This window comes from Arachis stenosperma, chromosome 8 (assembly GCF_014773155.1).
Source record: "Arachis stenosperma cultivar V10309 chromosome 8, arast.V10309.gnm1.PFL2, whole genome shotgun sequence".
Lineage (NCBI taxonomy): Eukaryota > Viridiplantae > Streptophyta > Magnoliopsida > Fabales > Fabaceae > Arachis > Arachis stenosperma.
In genome coordinates this window covers 54,148,378-54,172,315 of record NC_080384.1, presented here as the reverse complement: position 1 = coordinate 54,172,315, position 23,938 = coordinate 54,148,378, and the positions used below count along the sequence as shown (strand labels likewise).

The 23,938-nt window shown below is 26.6% G+C and overlaps 2 protein-coding genes across 3 annotated transcripts; both read left to right on the top strand.

Moving 5' to 3' along the window:
- Positions 1-476: 476 nt before the first annotated feature.
- Positions 477-6,987, top strand: LOC130946290 (galactinol--sucrose galactosyltransferase-like). Its single transcript, XM_057874966.1, has 6 exons — positions 477-937; positions 1,856-2,199; positions 2,785-3,383; positions 4,420-4,597; positions 4,968-5,335; positions 6,297-6,987. Exons 1-6 carry the CDS (start codon positions 612-614, stop codon positions 6,909-6,911), a joined length of 2,430 nt encoding a protein of 809 aa, XP_057730949.1. The 5' UTR covers positions 477-611; the 3' UTR covers positions 6,912-6,987.
- Positions 6,988-13,737: 6,750 nt separating this feature from the next.
- On the top strand, positions 13,738-23,666 carry LOC130944952 (tryptophan aminotransferase-related protein 2-like). 2 transcript variants are annotated; one of them, XM_057873558.1, is made up of 5 exons: positions 13,738-14,035; positions 19,546-19,849; positions 21,240-21,541; positions 22,337-22,635; positions 23,066-23,666. In XM_057873558.1, the coding sequence occupies exons 1-5, from the start codon at positions 13,764-13,766 to the stop codon at positions 23,251-23,253; spliced, it is 1,365 nt and encodes a 454-aa protein (XP_057729541.1). In that variant the 5' UTR covers positions 13,738-13,763; the 3' UTR covers positions 23,254-23,666. The 2 variants fall into 2 exon arrangements, with proteins under 2 accessions (XP_057729541.1, XP_057729542.1); XM_057873559.1 differs by having other exon boundaries at positions 21,261-21,541; positions 23,066-23,663.
- Positions 23,667-23,938: the final 272 nt, after the last annotated feature.

Below are 23,938 nucleotides of genomic sequence, written 5' to 3'. Positions count from 1 at the left end.
TACATAATAAATTATTTGAATATATAAAATTAATTAATTATTATCTTTAGTGATAGACATCTAAAAAAATGAAGAGGAAAGCGTATTAGATGATGATATCGTTTTAATATGATTGTCTTCCACAGTTCCACCCACTATATGTAAAGTAGAAAACACTTTTTTCGAGCTTCTAAAAGTTGAATAATAAAAAAATTAAAAAATTTTGGAGTTTAACAAAAATTCAACTGAAATTAAAATAGATATATAAAATAATATATTTATATATATAAATTGAATCAATTAATTGATTTTTCAGTTTTTTAATTGATTTATTATTAATTAATTTTTTATTTAAATTATATCAATTTAAAAATTAATTTTTAATTAATCCAGTTGAATTGTCTGGTTTGATCTAATTTATTAAAAAATAAAAACCATGGTTTCTCTATATAAATCTTCCCACACTATCTATCCATTACTATCAATCGCAAGTCTCATAACAATTATACTTCATCACTCTTGATCCTCTCAAATTCTTCACAAGTCCAAACCTTATTAGCTTAAACATTTCATTATCACCTTAACCCTTTACCTAAATTACATAATTACCCTCTTCAATAACTCTATTGAACATGGCTCCACCATACTTAACCAAAAATAATGGTGCATTAGAAGAAATAGGAGAGGTTGTGGATGGTGGTGGAAGTGATAGTAGTAAGAATGAAAAAGAAGCTTTGTGTGTAAAGTTAGAAGGATCAAACTTTGTTGCAAATGGAGAACCTTTTCTGAGGGAGGTTCCATCCAACATAGTAGCAACACGGTCGCCATATTCATCGTCGGATGCAAACAACAACAACGTCGTTGGTTGCTTCGTGGGCTTTGATGCCACCGAATCCAGGTGCCGCCACGTGGCTCCACTTGGCAAGCTCAAAGACATTAGGTTCATGAGCATATTCAGGTCATTACTTATTTTATATTTTAATTTTATTATATTTACATGAATTTTGGTATAAATATAATCTTTTTTTTGTTTAATTTTCAGAATCTAAAAGTTTAAAATTTATTATTTAAAAAAATAATTTCAGCAAAAAAACAAAAACTAAAAAAGACCTCTTGTATATTCATAAAAATTGTGTTCGCTAAAAATAAGTTTCACATAAAATATTTTTAAAAAAAATTATGAAAAAATTCACACAAATTTATAAAAGACCTCTTATATAAGAAAAGTATTAAAAATGTAATCATTTTTGGTCGATACAGTGACATATGTCTATTGTTTGCATAGTGCGTGAGATATAAATTTTAGAAACACGACACGCTAACTCGATACATGTGTATCAGTGTCTTAAATAAAGTTAAAATACATATATTGATATTAAATATGAAACCTAAACTTTTTTATTTTCTCTCTTTAAAATTTTTAAAATTTCATCTCGAACTCTCGCTAGTCGTTACCTTATCACGAGCAACCACGAGGGTAAATTAGTTTTTAATGACAATTAATTAAGTTTATGTTTCAAAGTGATCTTGCATATACATGAGTTTTATTTTAATAAACTATCACCTTTTAGATTATTTACATATAAAATGTGTAACCTAAATATTTAAAGAGAAACTCTAGGAGCTCATATTTTTTTTAATGATTTTAGCTATTATTTAGTCATTATAAATACTAAATTGTTATCGTGTAAATTTTAAAAAATATAAATACAAATTATATTAATTTATGTATGTAAATTTTAATAAATATGAATGTAAATTATATATTTTTTCATGTAAATGTGGATATAAATTATTGTGGTCAAAATGCTGATTTAAAATTATGTGTGCAAAATCTGAAAAATATGTACTGATTCATGTGCGCAAACCCGGCCAGGTTTAAGGTATGGTGGACAACACATTGGGTTGGAAGCAATGGACACGAAGTGGAGCATGAAACTCAGTTGTTAATGTTGGACAAGAATGACCACTATGGTAGACCCTATGTTCTCCTGCTCCCCATTCTAGAAGGTTCCTTCCGAGCCTCACTTCAACCGGGTTTGGATGATTACGTGGACATGTGCGTTGAGAGTGGATCGACACGTGTCAGTGGATCCACCTTCAGAAGGTGTTTGTATATTCATGCTTCTCATGACCCTTTCCGTTTGGTCAAAGAAGCCATCAAGATCATACGCCTTCACTGGGGAACTTTCAAGCTCCTTAAAGAAAAAACTCCACCAGGTACTTTTCTGTAAATTTAACTAACTTTTTTTTTCTTTCAATTTTTCATTTGGGTTTTAATTTAATTTAAATGTCTTTCAAATTGAGTTGCTTAGCTTGGGATTATTAAATTCTTTTTCACCAAAGTCACAATCTATTGGAAACTAATGATTCTATAAATTAAAATGCCAACTAATCAAATTTTTAAAATATTATCAAATCATGCCTAAATATGTAATCAAAACATAATGTAATTTTCTAAATAAATGTGATCTGCACATAAAAAATCAAATCAATTATAAAAAGTATATAAAAAACATATATTATTTATTTATTTTTAATATTTATTTTATATTTTAATACATATTATTTTATATAAATAATTTATTTAATAATTAATTTTGAATATGTACCTAGCTAACATGATTATTGTCTGTAGTCTTTAAAATTCTACTAGTTTATGGTATAACATTGTATTACACAAATTAATTGTATATTTCTCTTTACAACAACTTTTGGCATATTTGCTACACGAAGTTAAACCTTTTTACAATAATACATAACTGAATTTCTGACATTATACTTTTAAATGGTTACATATTTAAGGTATTGTGGACAAGTTTGGTTGGTGTACATGGGATGCCTTCTACTTGAAGGTACACCCTAAAGGGGTATGGGAAGGTGTGAAAGGCCTTGTAGAGGGAGGGTGCCCTCCGGGTATGGTCTTAATCGACGACGGATGGCAATCAATTTGTCACGACGACGATCCAATCACAGACGAACAAGAAGGCATGAACCGAACATCGGCCGGCGAACAAATGCCATGTCGGCTGATTAAATTCGTAGAGAATTCTAAATTCAGGGACTACAAAGGAATTGTAGACCCCGACCAGAAAGGGATGGGTGCGTTTGTTAGGGACCTAAAGGAAGAATTCAAGAGCGTGGAACATGTTTACGTGTGGCATGCGCTTTGTGGGTATTGGGGTGGGATAAGGCCCAATGTGAAGGGAATGCCTATGTCTAAGGTTGTTGGTCCTAAGATGTCACAAAGTTTGCAAATGACAATGGAGGATCTTGCTGTGGATAAAATTGTGAATAATGGTGTTGGGTTGGTACCACCTCATTTGGTGCATCAATTGTATGAGGGACTTCACTCTCATTTGGAATCTGTGGGGATTGATGGGGTTAAGGTTGATGTTATACATGTAAGTGTTCTCCAATATTCTTTCTTTTTTTTTTTGGTGATCTTTCTTTGTTTTATTATATATCATCCATGCTTTAATTTAAATGTTGTTTTTAATTAACCACGCACATTATAAGGATAATAGACACCTTATAAAAATCTTTAAGATTCTAATATAAGATTCAATGATCATAGTATATTGTGTCTTGTGAAAAATATTAGATGGTTAGTTAGGATATGTTATTATTATAGTTGCATATGAAATTAATAATAGCTTGTTAGGGGAAATAAGCATAATAGTATTATTCTCTTGGCAATCATGCATTAATTAGTGTAATTAGGAAGAACCATAGCCAATTACGGTGGTTGTAAACTTTTAATTGCAGGGTTGAAAATTGACGGGAGCCACTATTTTCTCAACTCAAGTACTAATTGGGTTGTTTAAATGTGTGTGTCTCCTTCCTAATATAGCATCCGGCTGGTGAGTATACGAGGAACTTGTCGAATTAAAGAATGTTGCGTGTACATATTAAAGAGGAATGCTAGGGGTCAGCAATTTTAGTGTTTTGTAACCATCAATTGGCCATCAATAATGTTTTTAATGGTGTGAGATTACATCTAATGGTAGGAGATTATTTACTTTTGTTTTGATAGTTAAGTGCGGGCCAAAAAACACAAAAGTTGTTGGCTCCTTAGACTTTTTCCATATTAAATCTACAATAATATTATATTCATTCGTATTTTTATCTGTATATACTAAATAAAAATGGAATCTTATTGATAAAATAATACATTTTTTCAAATTATGGTATGAAAAGTGCTAAATTTCAGAAGGTATTTGGATAAAAAAAATGATGATGAAGTCCACAAATTATACTAAGAAATATTCATAGTCTGAATTGGGCCTCCAAAATTTGAGCCACATAAAAAGAGTGTTCTTACCATCCCAAAAAAAAAATTATTTTTTAAAAATTGTTGGAAAAATAGAAAGAGAAATTAGTTAATTAGATTTGAGGCATGATAGAGGATGATGTTTTATTGTGTTTATTTGAATGCAGTTGCTTGAGATGCTATGCGAGGAATACGGTGGTCGTGTGGATCTTGCAAAAGCTTATTACAAAGCACTTACAGATTCTGTGAAGAAGCATTTCAAAGGCAATGGAGTCATTGCTAGCATGGAGCATTGCAATGACTTCTTCCTTTTGGGCACCCAAGCCATTTCGCTAGGCCGAGTCGGTAAGCAACTTTCTATAATCAACATAAAATTTTGTCGAATTTATCGTTATCGTCATTCTTATTATAAGAGTTTAGCTAAGAAGTCAATCACTCAATTATTTTTTTTTTATCATAAATTCTAAATTCTAACCATATATCTTAAATATTTCATAAGGTGAAAATTCAGCTGCAGTCGAATTCACGTAAAGATGATAGATGAGAACCGTTAGATGAAAATTTAGTCAAATTAGTCAAATCATCTAATGATTTTCAATTATCAACTTCACATGAAGTCGACTGTACCTGAATTTCTACCATTCCATAATGAAGAATTAATTTTGTCTAATTAAAAATTCGTTTACTATACTTGTTTTTGTCATAATTTGTTTAGGTGATGATTTTTGGTGTACGGATCCGACGGGCGACCCGAACGGCACATACTGGCTACAAGGTTGTCACATGGTACACTGTGCCTACAACAGCTTATGGATGGGGAATTTCATTCAGCCAGATTGGGACATGTTCCAATCCACTCACCCTTGTGCTGAGTTCCATGCTGCCTCAAGAGCCATCTCTGGTGGACCAATTTATGTTAGTGATTGTGTTTCCAACCATAACTTCAAGTTGCTTAAGACTCTTGTTTTGCCTAACGGCTCTATCTTGAGGTGCCAACATTATGCACTTCCTACTAGAGATTGCTTGTTTATGGATCCATTGCATGATGGCAAAACAATGCTCAAGATTTGGAACCTCAACAAGGTGATCACAAAATCATCTGCTTTAATTATCTACTGTGTTACTTAATCTGGTCGAGTCGATTTATAATAACTATAAAAGAGAAATAATATTTGTACTTAGGTTAAAAATTAGGTCTATTCATAATAACTATAAAAGAGTGTTAGACAAATCTTGCTTCTCAAGTTAACTTTCGGACTGAATTAGGTCTATTTAATGAACTAGGTTAAAAATTAGAGTTTAGTTAACATGTGCTCTTAGGATATATGATAAGCTTATTATTAGTGTGACGTTTTAAATATTTTTATTTAATAAATACAAAATAAATACATTAAAAACTTTTTTAATTTTGTAATTTTAACATGTGTCCTAATCACACAAGATGGGTAAACTTTAAAAATTATTATCGGCTCGCCCTCTTACTACACACAAGTCTAAATTGTCGTCAAGATTCATGCTTTAAGTCATTGTGTAGTCCTAAGCGTCATGACTATATAAAGTCATATATTATTTAAAAATGAAAGCAATTCTTATTTCTTACGTTTAATCATTCTTTCGATTCCTATAATTTTACTGAATTTTTAATTAGGTGTCTAATTTTTCTCTTATTTTTTCAATTAGATCCTTGTAACATATTAGGTTTTGTAACTAAATTCTTACCATGATAAAAATGTTGGAATTAACAAAATATTCTATTAAACAAAACAAATATGCCTAACACTTGACTAAATATTTGTATAGTTTAACAAAATACGATTAATTTCAACGTTTTTGTCACGATAAGGACTTAGTTATAAAATCTGATATGATATAGGGACTCAATTGAAAAAAATATAGAAATTTTATTAAAAATTCAGTAAAATTATAGGGATTGACAGAATAATTAAACCTATTTCTTAAGCTAATTGTTATAGTGACTCGCACCCATTTAATTTCTAATATCAATTATATGACATAACTTTGGTTTTAATTTGTTTAATTGTAGTACACTGGAGTGTTGGGACTATTCAATTGCCAAGGAGGAGGTTGGTGCCCTGTGACAAGAAGAAACAAGAGTGCCTGTGAATTCTCAAACACAGTGACATGCTTTGCAAGCCCCAAAGACATTGAATGGAACAATGGTAATAATAATTCTAATGCTAATAATAAAAAACCAATTTCCATCAATGGTGTGGAAATTTTTGCAGTTTATCTCTTCAAGGAAAACAAATTGAAGCTAATGAAGAATTCAGACAAATTACAAGTTTCACTTGAACCATTCAGCTTTGAACTAATGACAGTTTCACCAGTTAGGGTGTTATCATCTTATAATTATAATGATAATAATGAGAGGTTAATTCAATTTGCACCAATTGGGTTAGTGAACATGCTTAACTCCGGTGGTGCAATTGAGTCACTTGTGTTTGATGATAAACAAAGCAGGGTCAAAATTGGAATAAAGGGTTGTGGGGAAATGAGAGTGTTTGCATCAAAGCAACCTATTGTTTGTAAGATTAATGGGGTGGATGTGGAATTTGATTATGAGGATAACATGGTTAGGGTTCATGTTCCATGGCCTCCTCATGAACCAAAATTGTCAATGCTTGAGTATTTGTTTTGATCCTTATAAGATTCAATTGGGGATCCTTTGATGTATTAATTAAGGTGAAAATTCAGGTGCAGTCGTTGATAGTTGAGAGTCGTTAAATAATTTGATTAAATTTTCATCTAATGGCTCTTAGTTATCAACTTCACGTAAGTTAACTGCACCAGAATTTTCAGTATCAAGTAACGCTGAAGTTTAAATAAATAAAAGTTTGTTTATCTTTTATTCTCTTTATCAAATGAAAAAAAAGAGATAATTTTCTTTGTATTATTTTATTTTAAATATTAATACCAAAAGATTTATTTTACATGGGGTTTTTGTTTTTAATATGTGATGGTTGTTAATTTATATAGTCATTCATTTAGATTATAGTTACGATTAATTTGGATTTATGTGAATGGCTTTTTTAAATAATAAGTTTTAAAATTAATTATTTGTATTAATGTAATAATGCATAATTAATTGTCTTCACAAAACTCTTGCACTTCAATTCAATCTTCTTTATTATCAAATATAACATGAAATCTATTTGAAATAGTTTTTATACCAAGAGTGTAATATCAATTCCCTTAATATTATCGTAGTATATTTGTTATCATAGTACAAAGAGTTTAGGAAATAAATGAATAATTATTTAGAAAAGTATTATTTTATTATTCATATTTTTTTATTTGTGATTATAAGGTTCTTATATAGACTAAGAGTACACTAATAGTACGCTCGTTATAGAATAATATCTTAATAAATTATATTGATTTTTTTTCTAATTTTCTTTGATATTTGTCTGATTTTATTTTCTAATTATGATATTCTAATAATATTGACATAATAACAGAAGTATATTATAATTCTATTGTACACTCAATTTTATTTTTATAAATAGTATTAAGTGATCTAAAAATTGATTTAAATTATACTAAACATACCCCACAAATTAATTTTAACATGGGAAAATAGTGTAATACATTAGTATTGGGTTAAATTACTATTAACAATCTCTTTGAAGGGTGAAGTAGTTAACTGAAATTCGTTACTAACGATTTTTCTTTTCTAAGGAACTACTTCTTAATAACGAATTCACTAACAAATCTTAATATTTTGGTAAATCTTATATCACATGCCAATATTACAAAATTTAACACATCTCACTTACAATTTAAAAGGATAGGAGGAGTGATGGGAAATAAATAAGCATTATGAAATCAAGAAATTGAAGTTTTCAATACGAAAAACTTTGACCAAATTAAAAACCTTAGTTTGGAGTTGATCATCACATGGAATGTCGTAGTCACCGAAATGACTTTGACTATTCTATATACGTTCTTACTTCCGACAGGTGTTCGTTCTTGCTTCCAACAGGTGTTCGACCGGTTTGCTTCGTGTTGAGACACGAGACATGTTTATGTATATATGTCAAACCGCCATAAAAGGTAGACATGAGACATATTCATAGAATAATGCTACAATGAAGAATAAAATTTGATTCCGTATTTAATTTAGTCTTTAAATTTGTACGCGAGTTTTAATGTAGTTTTTAAAATTTCAATTGTATCCTTAAATTTTGTAAACGTGACTCACATATATTAGTCCCTGGAAAGATTTTTACTTTTTTTAGTATAAAAACGTTAATGGAATGTTTATATGGATAATTAGATGTCATGCTAAAATTTGTAAAATAATACAGTTTTAGTTTTGGCATTTAAATAGTAAATAGTCTACAAACAAAGTTGTATCACTTGTTAGGTAAAGTTTTAATAAATATCACTTATAATATTATTTTTGAGTTATTTAAATGTCAAAATTAAAACGACATCATTTTACAGAATTCTAATATGCCATTTGGCTATCTACGTAGGATAACATTCCGTTAACGTCTATAATTCTGTATATTAAAAATTGTTTTAAAGACTAACATCAGTTATCTTCGCAAAATTTAGAGACTAAATAAAAGCAATTAAAATTATAGAAACTAAATTAAGGTTCACATATAAATTTAGAAAACAAATTGAATATTATCTCATCAAATTTTAGTAAAAAGTGAAGATTATATTTTTTATTACAAAAATTATTATGCATGTGTAATATACATGTTTATTTAAATTTAATAAGATCTTCATTCTTCATCCAATTCTATTCTTCTCAAAGAGATTTTCTATGCTAAACCGTGACAAAAGATTATGTTTAGTTATTTCTAAAATTTAGATGAATAAAATAATGAGACATAATGAATAATTATATTTTTAATATGCAGAAATATAAATATGTTTAGTTATATTGAAGTAATTATAGGATTTGTGAATATTTAAAAAATATTAAAATCGTTTTAATTTATATTTTTATTTTTAATATTTTTATTTAAGATTCTATGAATTGAACAAATAAAAATAAAAACTTATTCTCGCTATTTTTAATTTTTTTAATAAGATTTTAAAAGCTAAAAACATTATAAATAAAAATACAAAGCAAACTACTAATATTTGTATTTCAAAATCTGTATCAAAATTTCTTGTTCAATTCTATATTCTCGTTACAAAAGCTACCAACACTGATCGCAGTATTGCAATCAAAATATCAAATAAAGAAATAATTGGACCTACTTTCTTTAATTTCTTTGCTTTCATTTCAAGAGCATTACCAACATAATAATTATTAAGTGAATACAAATTAAACTAATTAATAGCTTAATGGTTTATTTCTTTTCTTTACTCATGAAGAGGAATAATATCATAAAACACTAACATTTAATTTCTCTTGCATTCAACAAATTAAACAACTATCATTTGAGCATGTTCTGGAGAATTAGAGTATATATAATATGGTCTATCAATTTATAATCATATTCCTAAGTGCTGGGATCTCAAACTCATCATACCGTGTGTCCCCATTAATTAGGCAAACATTTATTTTAACCTCCATACACATTCTAATCATTACTACAAACACTATTTGCATTTATTTATATTAAAGGAAAATAGAAAAATTAAAAATCTACCTTAATATATAAATATGCTTAAAGTGTTCAACTTGTGAACGCATACAATGTTTAAGATTTTTTTTATTTAAGTATTCTCCATTTTTTCAAAAGAATAAAAAAATACAAAATAATTTTTTTTGTGTGTCTTATACGAAATACGTTTGCTCAAGCATGTTTATTTTTTAACTTTAGAAATGGATTTCATTATAAAAACTAAATATGAACATTTTTTACGGTATTTTTTAATTTGAATCAGTTAAAAATTAAATTGTCTCATATCAGATCTGTCATTACTAATAGTTATTACTATATACATAAAATAAAATTTAAATTTTAATAAATATTTAAGTAGACGAATGAACTAATTACTCAACTAATCTAACTTAGTTTAAAAATGGTTATGCTAAATTCGTAATGCTATATCCATGACACGTGAGGTTTAGCAATTGAATTAAGCACCACAATAATACACCCAACTATGGCCATTGGAACCATATGATTGCTTCTTTGTACTGTTTTTGTGATGAAATGTCAACCGCTTGTTCAACTCTATATCTATTCTTTCATTTTCATCAACTTAGCTTATGACCCTTCCCTTTTGATCTTATATGTTTGTTAGTTTCTTAGGGACTTGCATAATTCAAAAGAATAAATATATGAATCGATTTTTAAATTAGTAAATATTAGTTGATTAATTTTTATTGTAAAATTACGATTTAGAATTTAAGATAAAATTTTTTTTTGCAATGCTAGCTAATATTTAATAAAAAGTAATTTTTAAAATATTGGTTGATATTTTTAAAATATTGTAAATAATAAAAATATACAACAAACATTATTTTTAGTGGCAATAACATATAATCATTATATGTCTTATTTAACTTATATTTTTACGGAAGTTGTATATTTATCGTTATTATTATATATTATAATGACAATTATACACTTTTTACAATTATTGAAAATGTATTTATTGACAATTGTATAATTATTGTCACTAAAACCTTTTAACGACAAAATATAAGACGACTAATGTCTAATTATTGGTAAATATAGTAACGTGTATTTTTATTGTCATTAAAAATAAAATAAATAACCATAAAAAGTAATTTTTTAAAGTAGTGAATGTATTTTTTGTTTTTTTTTTTAATTTGTAAATATTTAATAAGACTTTATAATTGTCTTAATAATTATATTCAACTTAAAAAAAACCTTAATTCGATAAGAAGATAATAACGGGTGATTAATTTATAAGGATTTGGATCCTTTAAATTTTAAATTTTATTTTAGAAGAAAGAGTGTGATCTTTCATAATTTATTTTATAAGTGGAATTAAGAGAAAATATGAGACAAAAATTATTTAAAAGTAAGAAATTATACTTTATATTTTAAAATAAAAATTTAAAATTTAGAGAATTTAAATTCAATTTATAGCAGCTATAATGGGATCCAAAAAACTCCAAAAAAGGAAGCAGAGTGAAAAGGCATGTTTGCAAGTTGTGTGAATGAAACAACACACACCAAGTCAAAGGGGCTAAAGCTAGTGCTAATAGTTTTATAGATATTGGACCAAATTCCTCTTCAGTCTTATTTATATAGACAAGGGTCCCCTCCATTCATGACCCCTAAATTAAATTGAAGTTAGCTGAGCCTCAAATCCTTCATTCAAAATTCTCCACACAATATATTAGCATATGACTATTACCATAGCCATAAGGTTTTCCTATCATATGAAAATGTATATTGGTCCCAAATTATGAGTATATGCCTAATGTCTGGATAGACGATGAATATAGAAATCAAGGCATTTGTGCCCTAGGTGCATGTGTAGTTGTCTTATCCCTATCATCACATGCATTAATTCCTTGGTACTCAATGCATGAAGCTAAAAAATTGGGACCTCAATGGATTCACCTTATCACTTGACAAATCTTTCGATTTAATTTGTTTGGATTGAACTACTAAGTTAAGTTATTAGAAGAATTTCAAGTATATTTCTAATAATTTTAACTATTAATTTTAATAATAAAAAATATAATATATATTATTTAAAATCAATGATTAAGATAATTAGAATATTAATATTCTGAGTACATCTGAAATTTTTCCTAAATTATATATGCATGCTAAGTCTGGCCTATATTATAATTTCAAGTATTGGTTTAATTTAAACTGGCTGTTTTATATACATGAAAAAATTAATTGTTAATAAATTATTAGTTATACGTATAAAATATATCTTAAATTAAAATATATATATACATACAGATACACAAATAGATAAATATATAATAATAATAATTAATTTAATAGGTGATTTTTAGTATATATATAATATTTTTATTGTTCAAAATTAAATAAGTATGATTTATATATTAGTTTGCATTTATTTTGACTTATTTCGCTTTTTTTTTTAAAGTACTTTTTATTGGAAAATTATTTTTTATTTATATAAAATTTTTAATATATAAAGAAATTAAGTTGTAAAATACTTTTTTTTGAGAAATAAAAACAAATACATTCATAATATTAAAACGTGACTTAAATTTAAATATATTATTATTATTATTATTAAATATTTTTGGGCTTTAGCCTACTTTTTCAAAACTCTAATTTGACCTAAATAACTTTAAATTTTAGACTTTAGTAATCTACATGACTACATGAGAATATTTTTTAAAAGCTAGATTAAAGAAATATAAGTAGATAAAGTATATTAAAAATTTTTTATAATAGATATGTCTTTAATTAATGTGATCTATATATTAAAGTATTTGTCAAATAATCTTTTTCCCTAAATAGGTGAAATAAATTCTTAAACGTTTGTTTGCTAACCCATCATGTTAAGGACATGTTATTATAATTCAAGCAAATGTGATCTGCCACATGGCATGTTTTGTAGCATCTTTTATCACATGTGATATGCCACGTGGCAAATAATGCATTTAGCATAGACATGTATTACTTTTGTAAATCCATAGTTATGAACTAAATAATTAACAAAATATAAGTTCTATAATAAAAATGATAGTTTTAAAATTCCAATACCAACATAAATCATCCTTACAAGTTACAAAGTCAACCCTCAAAGTGAATTTTAGGTTATTGAGAAATAGAGAGAGAGAAAAAGAGAGGAATTAAATAATTAATCCAAAAACAACTCTACATGTTGGCACAATCCTAGCAATATGAAAATTTAGGTTCTCTTTGAATTTGAAAAAAAAAAAGTGTTTATTTTTATTTTTATTACAAATCTCACATCTTTAATAATGTTTTTAAAGAGTTTATAAACATAAATCACTTTTTTTTACTACAAACAAATTTTTAAAATTGAGTTAGGCCACCCTTAATTTCAATTATAATCATTTTCAATATATTTTTAGAACTTTGTAACAAAATAAAAAAGTAAAATCTTATTTTTTATATTCACTTTTTATTTTATAAAATGTTAAATAATAGAAACATTAAAAACAAAACTACAAAACATAAATAAAATCCTTAATTTCAATTTTCAACCTTCAAAAAGTTTATTTAAACAAATCTACAACAATTTATTTGTAATATTTATATAACATTTGGTATTTTAAATTAAAACAAACAACTATAATAATATTTTAATTATATGTATTTCTACTTATTAGTTTATTTTTTAAAAATAAATTTACAACACAGTGTTAACATTTTTCAAACCAAAAAAAAGAATAGATTATATAAAATAAAGTTAGTGTAACAATAAGAAATTAATAACTTGTGAAAAAAAAAAAATTTATTAGGTTAATAAAATAATAATTTTTGAATGACACCACACAGAGAGAGTTATTTATATAATTGGCAAGTGTGCAGAGTGATTATTGAAGAACACTAACTCCTTCTTCTCTCTGGAATCTTAATTCATGGCGAAGCTTCAAAGCTTGTTCTCCATGAGGCACTTGTTGGTGCTCTCTCTGGCTCTCAATGTAAGCCTCATACTCAGAATGATGTATGATTCCCAACTTGATCTCTTCTTCTACAAATATCCTCGTCAGGGGCAAATTAGTAATCTCCACCCTCAAAATAAACCTCGCTTGCTTATATCTTCTTCTTTCTCCAACTCTTCTTCTTCTACTTGTGAGGATCATCATCAACCACCACCCAAAAACAACAACAGAGTCATCAATCTCGACCAGTAAGTTCTATTTTACTACTCTTTCAACATTAGTAATAATCACTTTTTTTTAATTTATTTATTAGTATCGTATATATTCATAGTGTTAGTTTTGTCGTGAAATCATTAATCTCAATGATTTAAACCGATAAAAAAACAGTTATATTTTTAATATTTTTTTTAAATAAGAGTCTTTTTAGGATTGCTGAATTTTTGCGTAGATTTTTTATTTAATTTTTGTTATTTCTAAAATTTATCAAAGCGTCAACTTTTAAACTTGTTTAAATATAAAATTTTAATATCATATCATAAAATTATTTATTTAAAATATTTAAATTGATAAAAATAAATAACATAAATAATTATATCTCTAACTTAATAGTACATCATATATATTTTGTTTAAATTGATTATTTTAAGGGTCTTGTTAAAGTTATTTTAATTAAGATTTTTTAAAGTTATTTTTCATAAAGGTACAGGAGATATATTGAAAATTTTAAATATTAATTTTTATTACATATTTTTTATATTAAAGTTTATTAACTAATTTCTTAAAATACTTATTAGCTAATTAGTATTTCACTAAACTATTAAGATTTATTTTTTTAATAAAATAGTTTTTTAAAAATATTATTTTAATCTCTCAAAGATAACATTAATTTAACAAATAAATATAATTCATGCATTTGGTTCAATTTTCTTAAAAATATTTGCATAATTATTTAAAAAATTCATATAACAAAAGTTAAGATAAAATGCAATATCTAATTTTATAAAAAAAAAAATTTGAAAATTTTAACATTTATGTAAAAAATTATCAAAAAGAAATTTACTTATGGTAAAATCACTTAACGAAGAAAACATAAGAATGTTGTGATTAAAAAATTTAGACACAGAGAATTCGATTTGTGTTTAAAAAATTTTAAAAATTTGATGTACACAAGTTGGATTTTTTGATTTATGTTTAAAAAATTAAAAAATTAAAAAATTTGGAGTACACAAATTAAATCGTTCGATTTGTGTACTCTAATTTTTTTTAATTTTTTAAACACAAATCGAACAGTTTGAGATTTTAAAATTATAGACCGATTTATATTCTATAAATTAAATTACTTTATATTTTAAAAAATAATACATTAGATTATAATTAAAAAAAATATCATTGTTAATCCAAAATAAAAATGTGAAATATTATATTTGATTTGAAATTTACTTATTATTATCAAGAATGAAGAGTCCTTTTCATATTGTGCGTTATTGGCTCGGGGCCTTGAGTCTTTAATTTTGGGACCGGTTTTCTTTACTTTGCTTGCTGCACTTGTTTCTGATCAAGAAAGGGACAAGTCGTAGTCTTTACCAATTAACGTGCCCAATTTATTCTCTTACAACAAAAACAAAAAATTGGATTCTCGCAACACGTAGCAGTGTGAATAATTAGATAATTTAATATGTTTAATCGAATATATCTATTTAAATTATTTAATAATTTATGATATTATTTTTATGTAAAGATATTATTACTTCTAAATTTTTTGAACAAAAGATAAAGAAAAATGTCAGCGACATTCAGAGTATAGACTTGTAAACAGTTTTAAATATTGTTTGGTTGTTTGACTTCATGCTTTCAAGTTTTTAATCATGATTGTAACTATATTATAACCTTTAGAATTTTTATCTAACGAATTTCTTAGGTAATTGTTAAAAATAATACAAAACTAAAAAGATTTTATTAAAAAAAAGTAAGAGTTAATGCATTAATGTTTTTAACAATTGAATAAACAAATTGTTATTGCAAACTTTTGGTTTTAGCAAAATCATAATATTAAATCATGAGTAATATAAGTATTATTTTAATATAATATCAAATTTTATTAGTTTAATTATATATTAATATTCAATTCTATACACCTCGCATTAAAATGTCTAACATGGATATTATTATTATTATTATTATTATTATTATTATTATTATTATTATTATTACTGGTGACGTTGTTTCGGTTGTTAGTTACGAGCATGTTACTTCTTCATTTTTATTTGCGAGGATGATATTATATAATTAATTAATATCTGATGCAAGAAATAAATTTTTAAAATAAAACTAATTGTTGTAAAATTATTTTTTTAAAATTTTAAAATAATAATAAAATATATATAAATAATTATGCTTCTAACTATCTTTCTGACACGAGTTTTTTTTTTATGAAAAATGTTATTTACTGAAAATGATATAGTGCAATAAAAGAATATTAAAGTTGAAACACCACCAAAGTGTTAATCTCACTAAAATGCTTATAGTGTAAGGAAAAAAGAAAAATACACTATTTCCCCCTCTTTTTTCACCCACGAAAAAATATCATACCTAATCTATGATGTACGGATTAGGACACGCACACGGATACGAAACATGACACGGGACACGCTAACACGCAAATTTTAAAATTTTATATGATACAGAGACACACATATATAAAATATAAAGTATTTTTTAGATAAATTGTAATGATATTTTGATATTTTACTGATATTAAAATATAAACTAAAATTTTTAATTATTTTTACTGTCTTATTTTAATTATATAAAATATTTAAAATATTTTTTGTTTTAATAAATAATAATATATATTATATCTAAATTTATTTTATAAATATATGTTAAGAATAAGATTGGACACGCGGACACGTGATAGTATTTAGGTGTGTCCAGACGTGTCCGAAGAAGAATTTTTTATTTTTTATTAAAACACGGTTGGACACAGCAGACACGCGTGTCGGACGAGTGTCGGTGAGTGTCGTGTCCAAAATGTGTTCGACACGCGGACACGATAATTCAGCGAAGTGTCCGTGTTTCACAGTATCTAATTTAGTCAGAGGGTCCAAACACAATTTAATTAACCAATTTAGTTTAGTCAAATAGTCAGTCCACTCATCCACTTAAGCAAATATTGAGAATTTGAATCTCCTTTTATGCATGAAGTAAACTAGCAATTTATAAGTCAACAACAACAGACTTTTAAATAAAATTCAGATTTACCACATCGGATGGAGGAATATTTTACTAAACAAGTGTTAGAGTTTTAATTCTTATTTGTATATACATAAATAAAAAAGTGGAATATTACTACCATACTACATAAAAATAATAATAATAATGTTGAGAAAATAAAGAAAATAAAAGTAATGGTGCTTTTTTAGTAGGAAGAATAGGAAATAAGTTAGTGGGGATGATATGGTTGATGCTTTGTTGCTTACACTGATTGAAGGCAACCTTTATCTTTCGGCAGTGACCATCATCAAAATTATTATGAAACTGCAGTGCTGCACCTTTTCTTGTCTCAGTTAAAGTTTCAGAGTTTTTCTTTTTCTAATCTTCTATGTGGCCGCCCCATTTGTGAATATTTTATATAAAATATTAATATTTGAATTTTATTACTGAAAATTAAGAGATAATTTCCTAAAGGATAGTAGTGTAACCAATAATTAACAGATATATTTAATTCATGCTGACACAACTAATTGGTTGTGAATGAAAAGTGTACCAATTCAATTGGATGGACCAAAAGCCTCAATTAGTACGTTTTTATTTGAAAAAAAGATTGGGTGAATTAAAAAAAAAAAATATTTTTTTTAATTTATCTTTTTAAAAGATTTTATGTAAAAGTAAAATTAATTTTATGTTTGGATATCTCATATAAAAAATTTTTTTTATCTATTAATTATATTTTGGTATAATAATATAAAAGTTTTTTTTTGTTTATTTATTATATGAAAAATATCTTTTTTTAAAGAAAAAATATTTTTTAAAAAAAGATGTAAATTATAACTTCTCAAAAAATTTTTTTTTCTTATTTTTCTAGTGTTTTTATTTTTACTACTAGAAATTTGTCAAATACGCTAAAAGATAAAAAAAAAATTTCATTGAAAAAAAGATCTTTCTTTTTTTTATCAAAATAATGACGCCCAAACAAGCACTAAAATTAGAATTTAAAATTTAAAATATAAAATTTTTAAAATAAAAAGATAATTAAAATTAAAAATTAACCAAAAAAGAGTTAACTCTTATTTTATTATCTTGGCCAATCAACATGTTAGAGAGTGGGGGTAGAAAGTACGTAATTATTTTTTTTTTGGTAAAAAATAAAAATTATAATTAAATTTTTAAGAAAAAAATGCATTGTATATGATATTTTTATTTTTTAAATATTTTTTATTATAAAATAAATAATTTTTACTTTATACCTAATTTCATTTTTTACCATAGCATTATACTTTTTCTTTTTATATACATTATTCATTTATTAAAAAAAAAGAATAATATACACCATAAAAAAATATTTCTCTTAAAATGTTATATATATACGTATATATAGTAAAAATTTAAGTGCAGTAAATTTTATGTAAAATTGATAATTAAAAGCAGTTAAATGATTTGATTAATTTAACTAAATTTTTATTTAACTGCTCTCTATTATTAATTTTAAGTAAAGTTAATTTCATCTAAATTTTCATACATATATATTTCTGTATGGGTCCTTTAGAATCTTGGATCTGCATCAACTGGAACTGCAAAAATGTGGGTCCAATGGTGCATATTATTAAAAATGGAAGTCCAATTCCAACTTGTTTTTTGGTCTTCAAAAGTCTTGAGAGGTATATGCATGGGTTTGCCTCCCAATTAATCTGATGTATGTAGCTGTAAATGCAAACATCTACCATCTACTTTTTCTATCTTTTGTCCTCTTCATTATTCTGTCTAATCATTTCTTCCTTCATATATATGGACCCCCATATTTTTCATAGCCTAACACATGCAAATGCACTAGCCACTAAATAGCCTAAATAATAACCCCCTAATTTTCTTTATGAGAAAGTCTAGAGAACTAACAATTTTTATGTTTTGTGGTCAATACTTAACCATAAAAAAAATGAGTGATCTCTTATTATTGAATGTAAACTCACACTATTAAAAATATTATTGATGATCATTTAATGATTACAAAACACAAAAATTACTAATCTCTTAGCACTCCTCTTTTTTTATATACACAATTTCAATGAGACTATACCTATTTTTTATGGTGATAGCAGTTAGTGGTGGATTCTTTTTGTCTAGAAATTTTGAAATTCTTTAAAAGGCACCAGAGGCCCAAAGATTGCAGGAGGCACGCCATGGATTATCTGGCAAAATCAGAGCATAGTCCAATACTAATCCTAACAACACAATATTTATAATATTTTAGCTTAATTAATTTAATAAGTATACAGAAGCAACATTAAATTTTATATGCAGACAGGAACTAAAAGTACTTGACACCTTTTTAATAAAATAAAAATTTAGCTTTTAACAAAATAGTGAAAACTCATATGTAGCTGTTTTATGTGAAGTTGATAGTTGAAAATCGTTAAATAGTTTGACAGATTGACTAAATTATCGTCTAAAGATTTTCGACTATCAACTTCACATAAAGATAACTTCAAGTGCGTTTTTCGTAACAAAATTATATCCTGAATGAATTTGGTTTGATTGGCAGTGGAGACCCGAGAGTGTACGAAGCATTTTGGAGAGAAACGGGAGAGAAAGCAACGATAAGAATTGCAGGGTGGCAATCAATGAGTTACTTCTCAGATGTGAGCAATGTTTGTTGGTTTCTAGAACCTGAGTTTGCAGAGGAGGTTGTGAGGGTCCACCGTGTGGTGGGAAATGCTGTGACAGAGGATCGTCACCTTGTTGTTGGAACGGGTTCCTCTCAGCTCTTTCTTGCTGCTCTTTATGCTCTCTCTCCAACTCATTCTCCTCAACCCATCAGTGTTGTCTCTGCTTCACCCTACTACTCTGTATGTCTTTCTTTCCTTCATTTTTTTTTTCACAAAGTTAGGAGTGAAATTTGAAAGCAAAATTTTTAGGTGAAGATGAAGAGACTATGTCATTTGAGTTATAGTTTGTTAACTTTTCTTTTCTTCATTTGCTTCCTTCAAAATAATTCTCTTGATTCTTTAATTTTTTATATATTTTTTAGTATGTCTATATTACTGTCACTGCCATAGATATAGTATTTTAAAAGTAGTGTTAAAATTAAAATAACATTTTTTATTGTTTAACAACACTTCATAAAAAATATTGCTAAAAAAATGTTACCAAAATGTAAACAAGATGTAATTTTAATTTTAATAACACTTCATAGTCACTGTAACTACTATAAACATAGCATACTAAAATTCAACTTTTTTTTATAATCATCAATTCATTTTAGAATTTCATGTTTTCTGAAAAAGTTTTGAAAATTGGATTGGTGATCGAATCAGATTCAATCGGAATTAAATCAAATATAATAAAATAATATATTTATGTATAAAATATACAATTTTTTATTTATTATTTCAAATTAGTTAACCCACTAATAATAAGACCAATGCAATTGATTAATCGGTTGTTTGATTGAATTTTTTTATGTTTTAACTGATTTACTCCTGAACAGTTTTTATGTTAAACTATATTGATATGATAGTCAATTTTCAATTAACCAAATCGATCTGGCTAGTTCAATTTGATTTTTGAAACACTATCTTTGATTATTGAATAATAAAATTAGATATTCAACTATTTTTAATATATATTTTATATAAATAACTAATTTTTTATATGCTCGAAATATAATTTGTAAAATAATATATTTAATTAGAGCATTCAAACTGTTACTACGAATCTATCATTTCTTCTATATCTGTTTCCCAGAATTGATTTAATGCCTCCTTTCTCTATCTATGTTTATTTAATTATTAATAGATAACAAATTTTTTGTATATTTATTTTATATAATAAATTGATACATATTTTCTTATTATAAATATAATACAAAATGATTACATATGATTTTATAATTAAAAGGTAAATATTAATCTAGTATAAGTATAAAGTAATTAAGTATAAATTAAATAACCCTCATAAATAAGATGAGGACAGTGGATACAATATACAGTTTGCATGTGCTGAACTGATGAGTGATGACAGTCAAAAGAAGTAGATTTGAGACTCTTACTAGAGAATAGAGATTATTACACGGTAAATATTATGGTGTCTAAAAAATAACATTTACCTATAAAAAAGGATTAAAAATTAATATTTAATTTAAAAATATAAAATAAATAATTTTAAAAAAATTTAAATTTATTATAAAAAAATAAATTAGACAAAATTTTGACACTTTGTTAATAATAAATGCATAAGATGAGAGATGTTGAAATGCAGTCATACCCATCAATGACGGATTACCAGAAATCAGGGCTATACAAATGGGGTGGTGATGCTGACAAGTTTGACAAAAGTGGGCCCTACATTGAGTTGGTTACTTCTCCCAACAACCCAGATGGCTCCGTCAGGCGTTCAGTGCTCAACCGCTCTGAGGGTCTACTGGTCCACGATCTTGCTTATTACTGGCCTCAGTACACTCCTATTTCTTCCCCTTCCAACCATGATCTTACCCTTTTCACTCTTTCTAAGACTACTGGTCATGCTGGAATGCGCATTGGGTTTGTCTCTTCATAACTTTCATTCATTGCATTCTATAGTTGCGTTTTATGTGACGTTGATAGTTGATAATCGTTAAATAATAATTTAGTCAAAAATGTCAAATTATTTTGATAATTGAGAGTCGTTAAATAATTTGATATTTTTTTTACTAAATTGTCATCTAATAATTCTGAACTATCAATTTCACATGAAATTAAATGTAACTAAACTTTTACTATTCTAATAAACATTGGGATTTGATAGGTCTTTCTGTTGGTCTTCAATTCGTGTGCATAATCAAGTAGATAATAAAAAGACCTATCTAATTAATATATCTGAGTCTTAGAATTGTTAATATGATTATTCAACGATATGATGGCTATGTTCCTGTTTTCTTTTTACACACCATGTTTGTATCACTATCAAAGAATATAAAATACAAGATTAGGGGAAAACTCATACGTAATTGTCTTTATATGAAACTAATAGTTGAGAATCGTTAAATGATTTAAAATATTTGACTAAATTATCATTTAACGATTTTCAACTATCAACTTCGCATGAAGGTAATTACGTGCGAGTGTCACCATAATATTACTCAATCATGTGACGGCTATGTATTTCTGACATGATAGTTGTGCATAATTCTGAGAGAATTGGCCTAAAAGCCTATTGAATCAATTAAATTTCTAAAAAACGCATTAATCTTTTGCAAATATCTAAAAGATTTGAACACTAATGATCATATTAGTAGTATGGTATGTCCTTGTGAAAGATTTGAATTTACACTAAGATTTGTAGTTGGGGATTTGTAGGTGGGCTCTTGTGAAAGACAAAGAAGTAGCAAAGAAAATGACCAAATTCATAGAGCTCAATACCATAGGAGTCTCTAAGGACTCACAGCTTAGGGCCGCCAAGGTTCTGAGGGCAGTTTCCGACAGCTGCGAACTACAAGGCGGCGGCGAGTCCTTCTTCGAGTTCAGCCACAAAATCATGACAGACAGATGGAAACAACTCAGAGAAGCAGTTCAGCGTAGTAATGGATTCTTCAGTGTCCCTACATTCTCTCCTTCTTTTTGCACCTTCTTTAATCAAAACTTGGTGCCTCATCCAGGTAATAATAATAAACTAGAATTATGTGTTCATACATTAGTGAAGCCAAAATACCAAGAATTTTCGCCTTTGGGATAAAAAAAAAACCATTTTGTTTTTGTTTCGATTGGAAACAATATTAAAACATGAGTTTAATTTTGATGTATTGACAGTGTAAAATATTTTACATACTCGTTTAATCATGTGATTGGATGTACGTATAAAATACTGTCATTATACTAAAATTAAATTCTCAAAATATAACCTAATTAATATATTTGTGTTACTATCTTGAAACAAAAATTTCATTAGATACAAATTTCCAGCACTTTCTAAACAAATATTCTCAAAATTCTTCTTAAAATACAACATAGTGCAAAATAATTAAGTTATTATTATTATACATTGAATTTTATTTTGATGTACTGATACGGTGAAACGTTTGTTCACAGCATTTGTGTGGCTAAAATGTGAAAGAAATGTAGAAGACTGCGAAAGCTTTCTTAGAGGACACAACATATTGACAAGAAGTGGAACACACTTTGGAGTTAGCCAACAATATGTAAGAATCAGCATGTTGGATACAGATGAAAATTTTATGCACTTTCTACACAGACTCTCTACTATAAACTTTCGATAGTGGTAGTACTTGCACCTTAATTAACACAATGTATAATGTATAATATATTAGTTAGTTTCAACATTATATAGTTAATGTATGCTTTGTGGAAAGAGATACTTGCGCACCAAATCATGATGATAATATGTTTGTATGATGGTTAAGATGTTTAGGACTTAATTAATGTAGGGGAATTGTCTGTTACATATAGAACAATAGGACTTAATTTGATCTTGTTTTCTCTTGAGAAACATACCGGTTCTAATTTTATTAATGAAGTTTTCATCACAATTAGAATAAAGTCAAAGGACACATTTTATTATTATTTTGGTTTTCATAGTATTCCTCAACCCGACAGGTTAAGAACTAATTTGTCGTGGTACTGAGTTCTATTTAAGGGTTTGTCGTTGACCAGCGGAATTTGAATCTCCGATACTTACTTAAGCGGACTAGTGAGCTAATCACTAAACTAACCCAACTTAGTTTATTTTTTATTATTAATATAAAAAATCTCATCGTATTTTGATTATTCTCAATTTCTCAAAAATCACACTAGACAATTAATTGGGAAGTAAATTTAATTTTTTTTGTTTAAAAAAAAAAGAAAGGTGGCCCATAGATTAGCCCTAGATCCTTTGGTCCATGAGGACTTTTAGCCCTATGGGCTTTTTGAAAAGTTGGCCGTTTTGGTTGTAAGGCATTTTAT

Excerpts from the sequence above, each read along its gene's own strand:
- LOC130946290 (XM_057874966.1), top strand. The coding sequence starts at position 612 with ATGGCTCCACCATACTTAACCAAAAATAATGGTGCATTAGAAGAAATA. Across the intron at positions 938-1,855 it reads AGGTTCATGAGCATATTCAG|GTTTAAGGTATGGTGGACAA; the intron begins GTCATTACTTAT and ends AAACCCGGCCAG. Across the intron at positions 4,598-4,967 it reads CATTTCGCTAGGCCGAGTCG|GTGATGATTTTTGGTGTACG; the intron begins GTAAGCAACTTT and ends TAATTTGTTTAG.
- LOC130944952 (XM_057873558.1), top strand. The coding sequence starts at position 13,764 with ATGGCGAAGCTTCAAAGCTTGTTCTCCATGAGGCACTTGTTGGTGCTC. Across the intron at positions 14,036-19,545 it reads AGAGTCATCAATCTCGACCA|TGGAGACCCGAGAGTGTACG; the intron begins GTAAGTTCTATT and ends TTTGATTGGCAG. Across the intron at positions 22,636-23,065 it reads AAACTTGGTGCCTCATCCAG|CATTTGTGTGGCTAAAATGT; the intron begins GTAATAATAATA and ends GTTTGTTCACAG.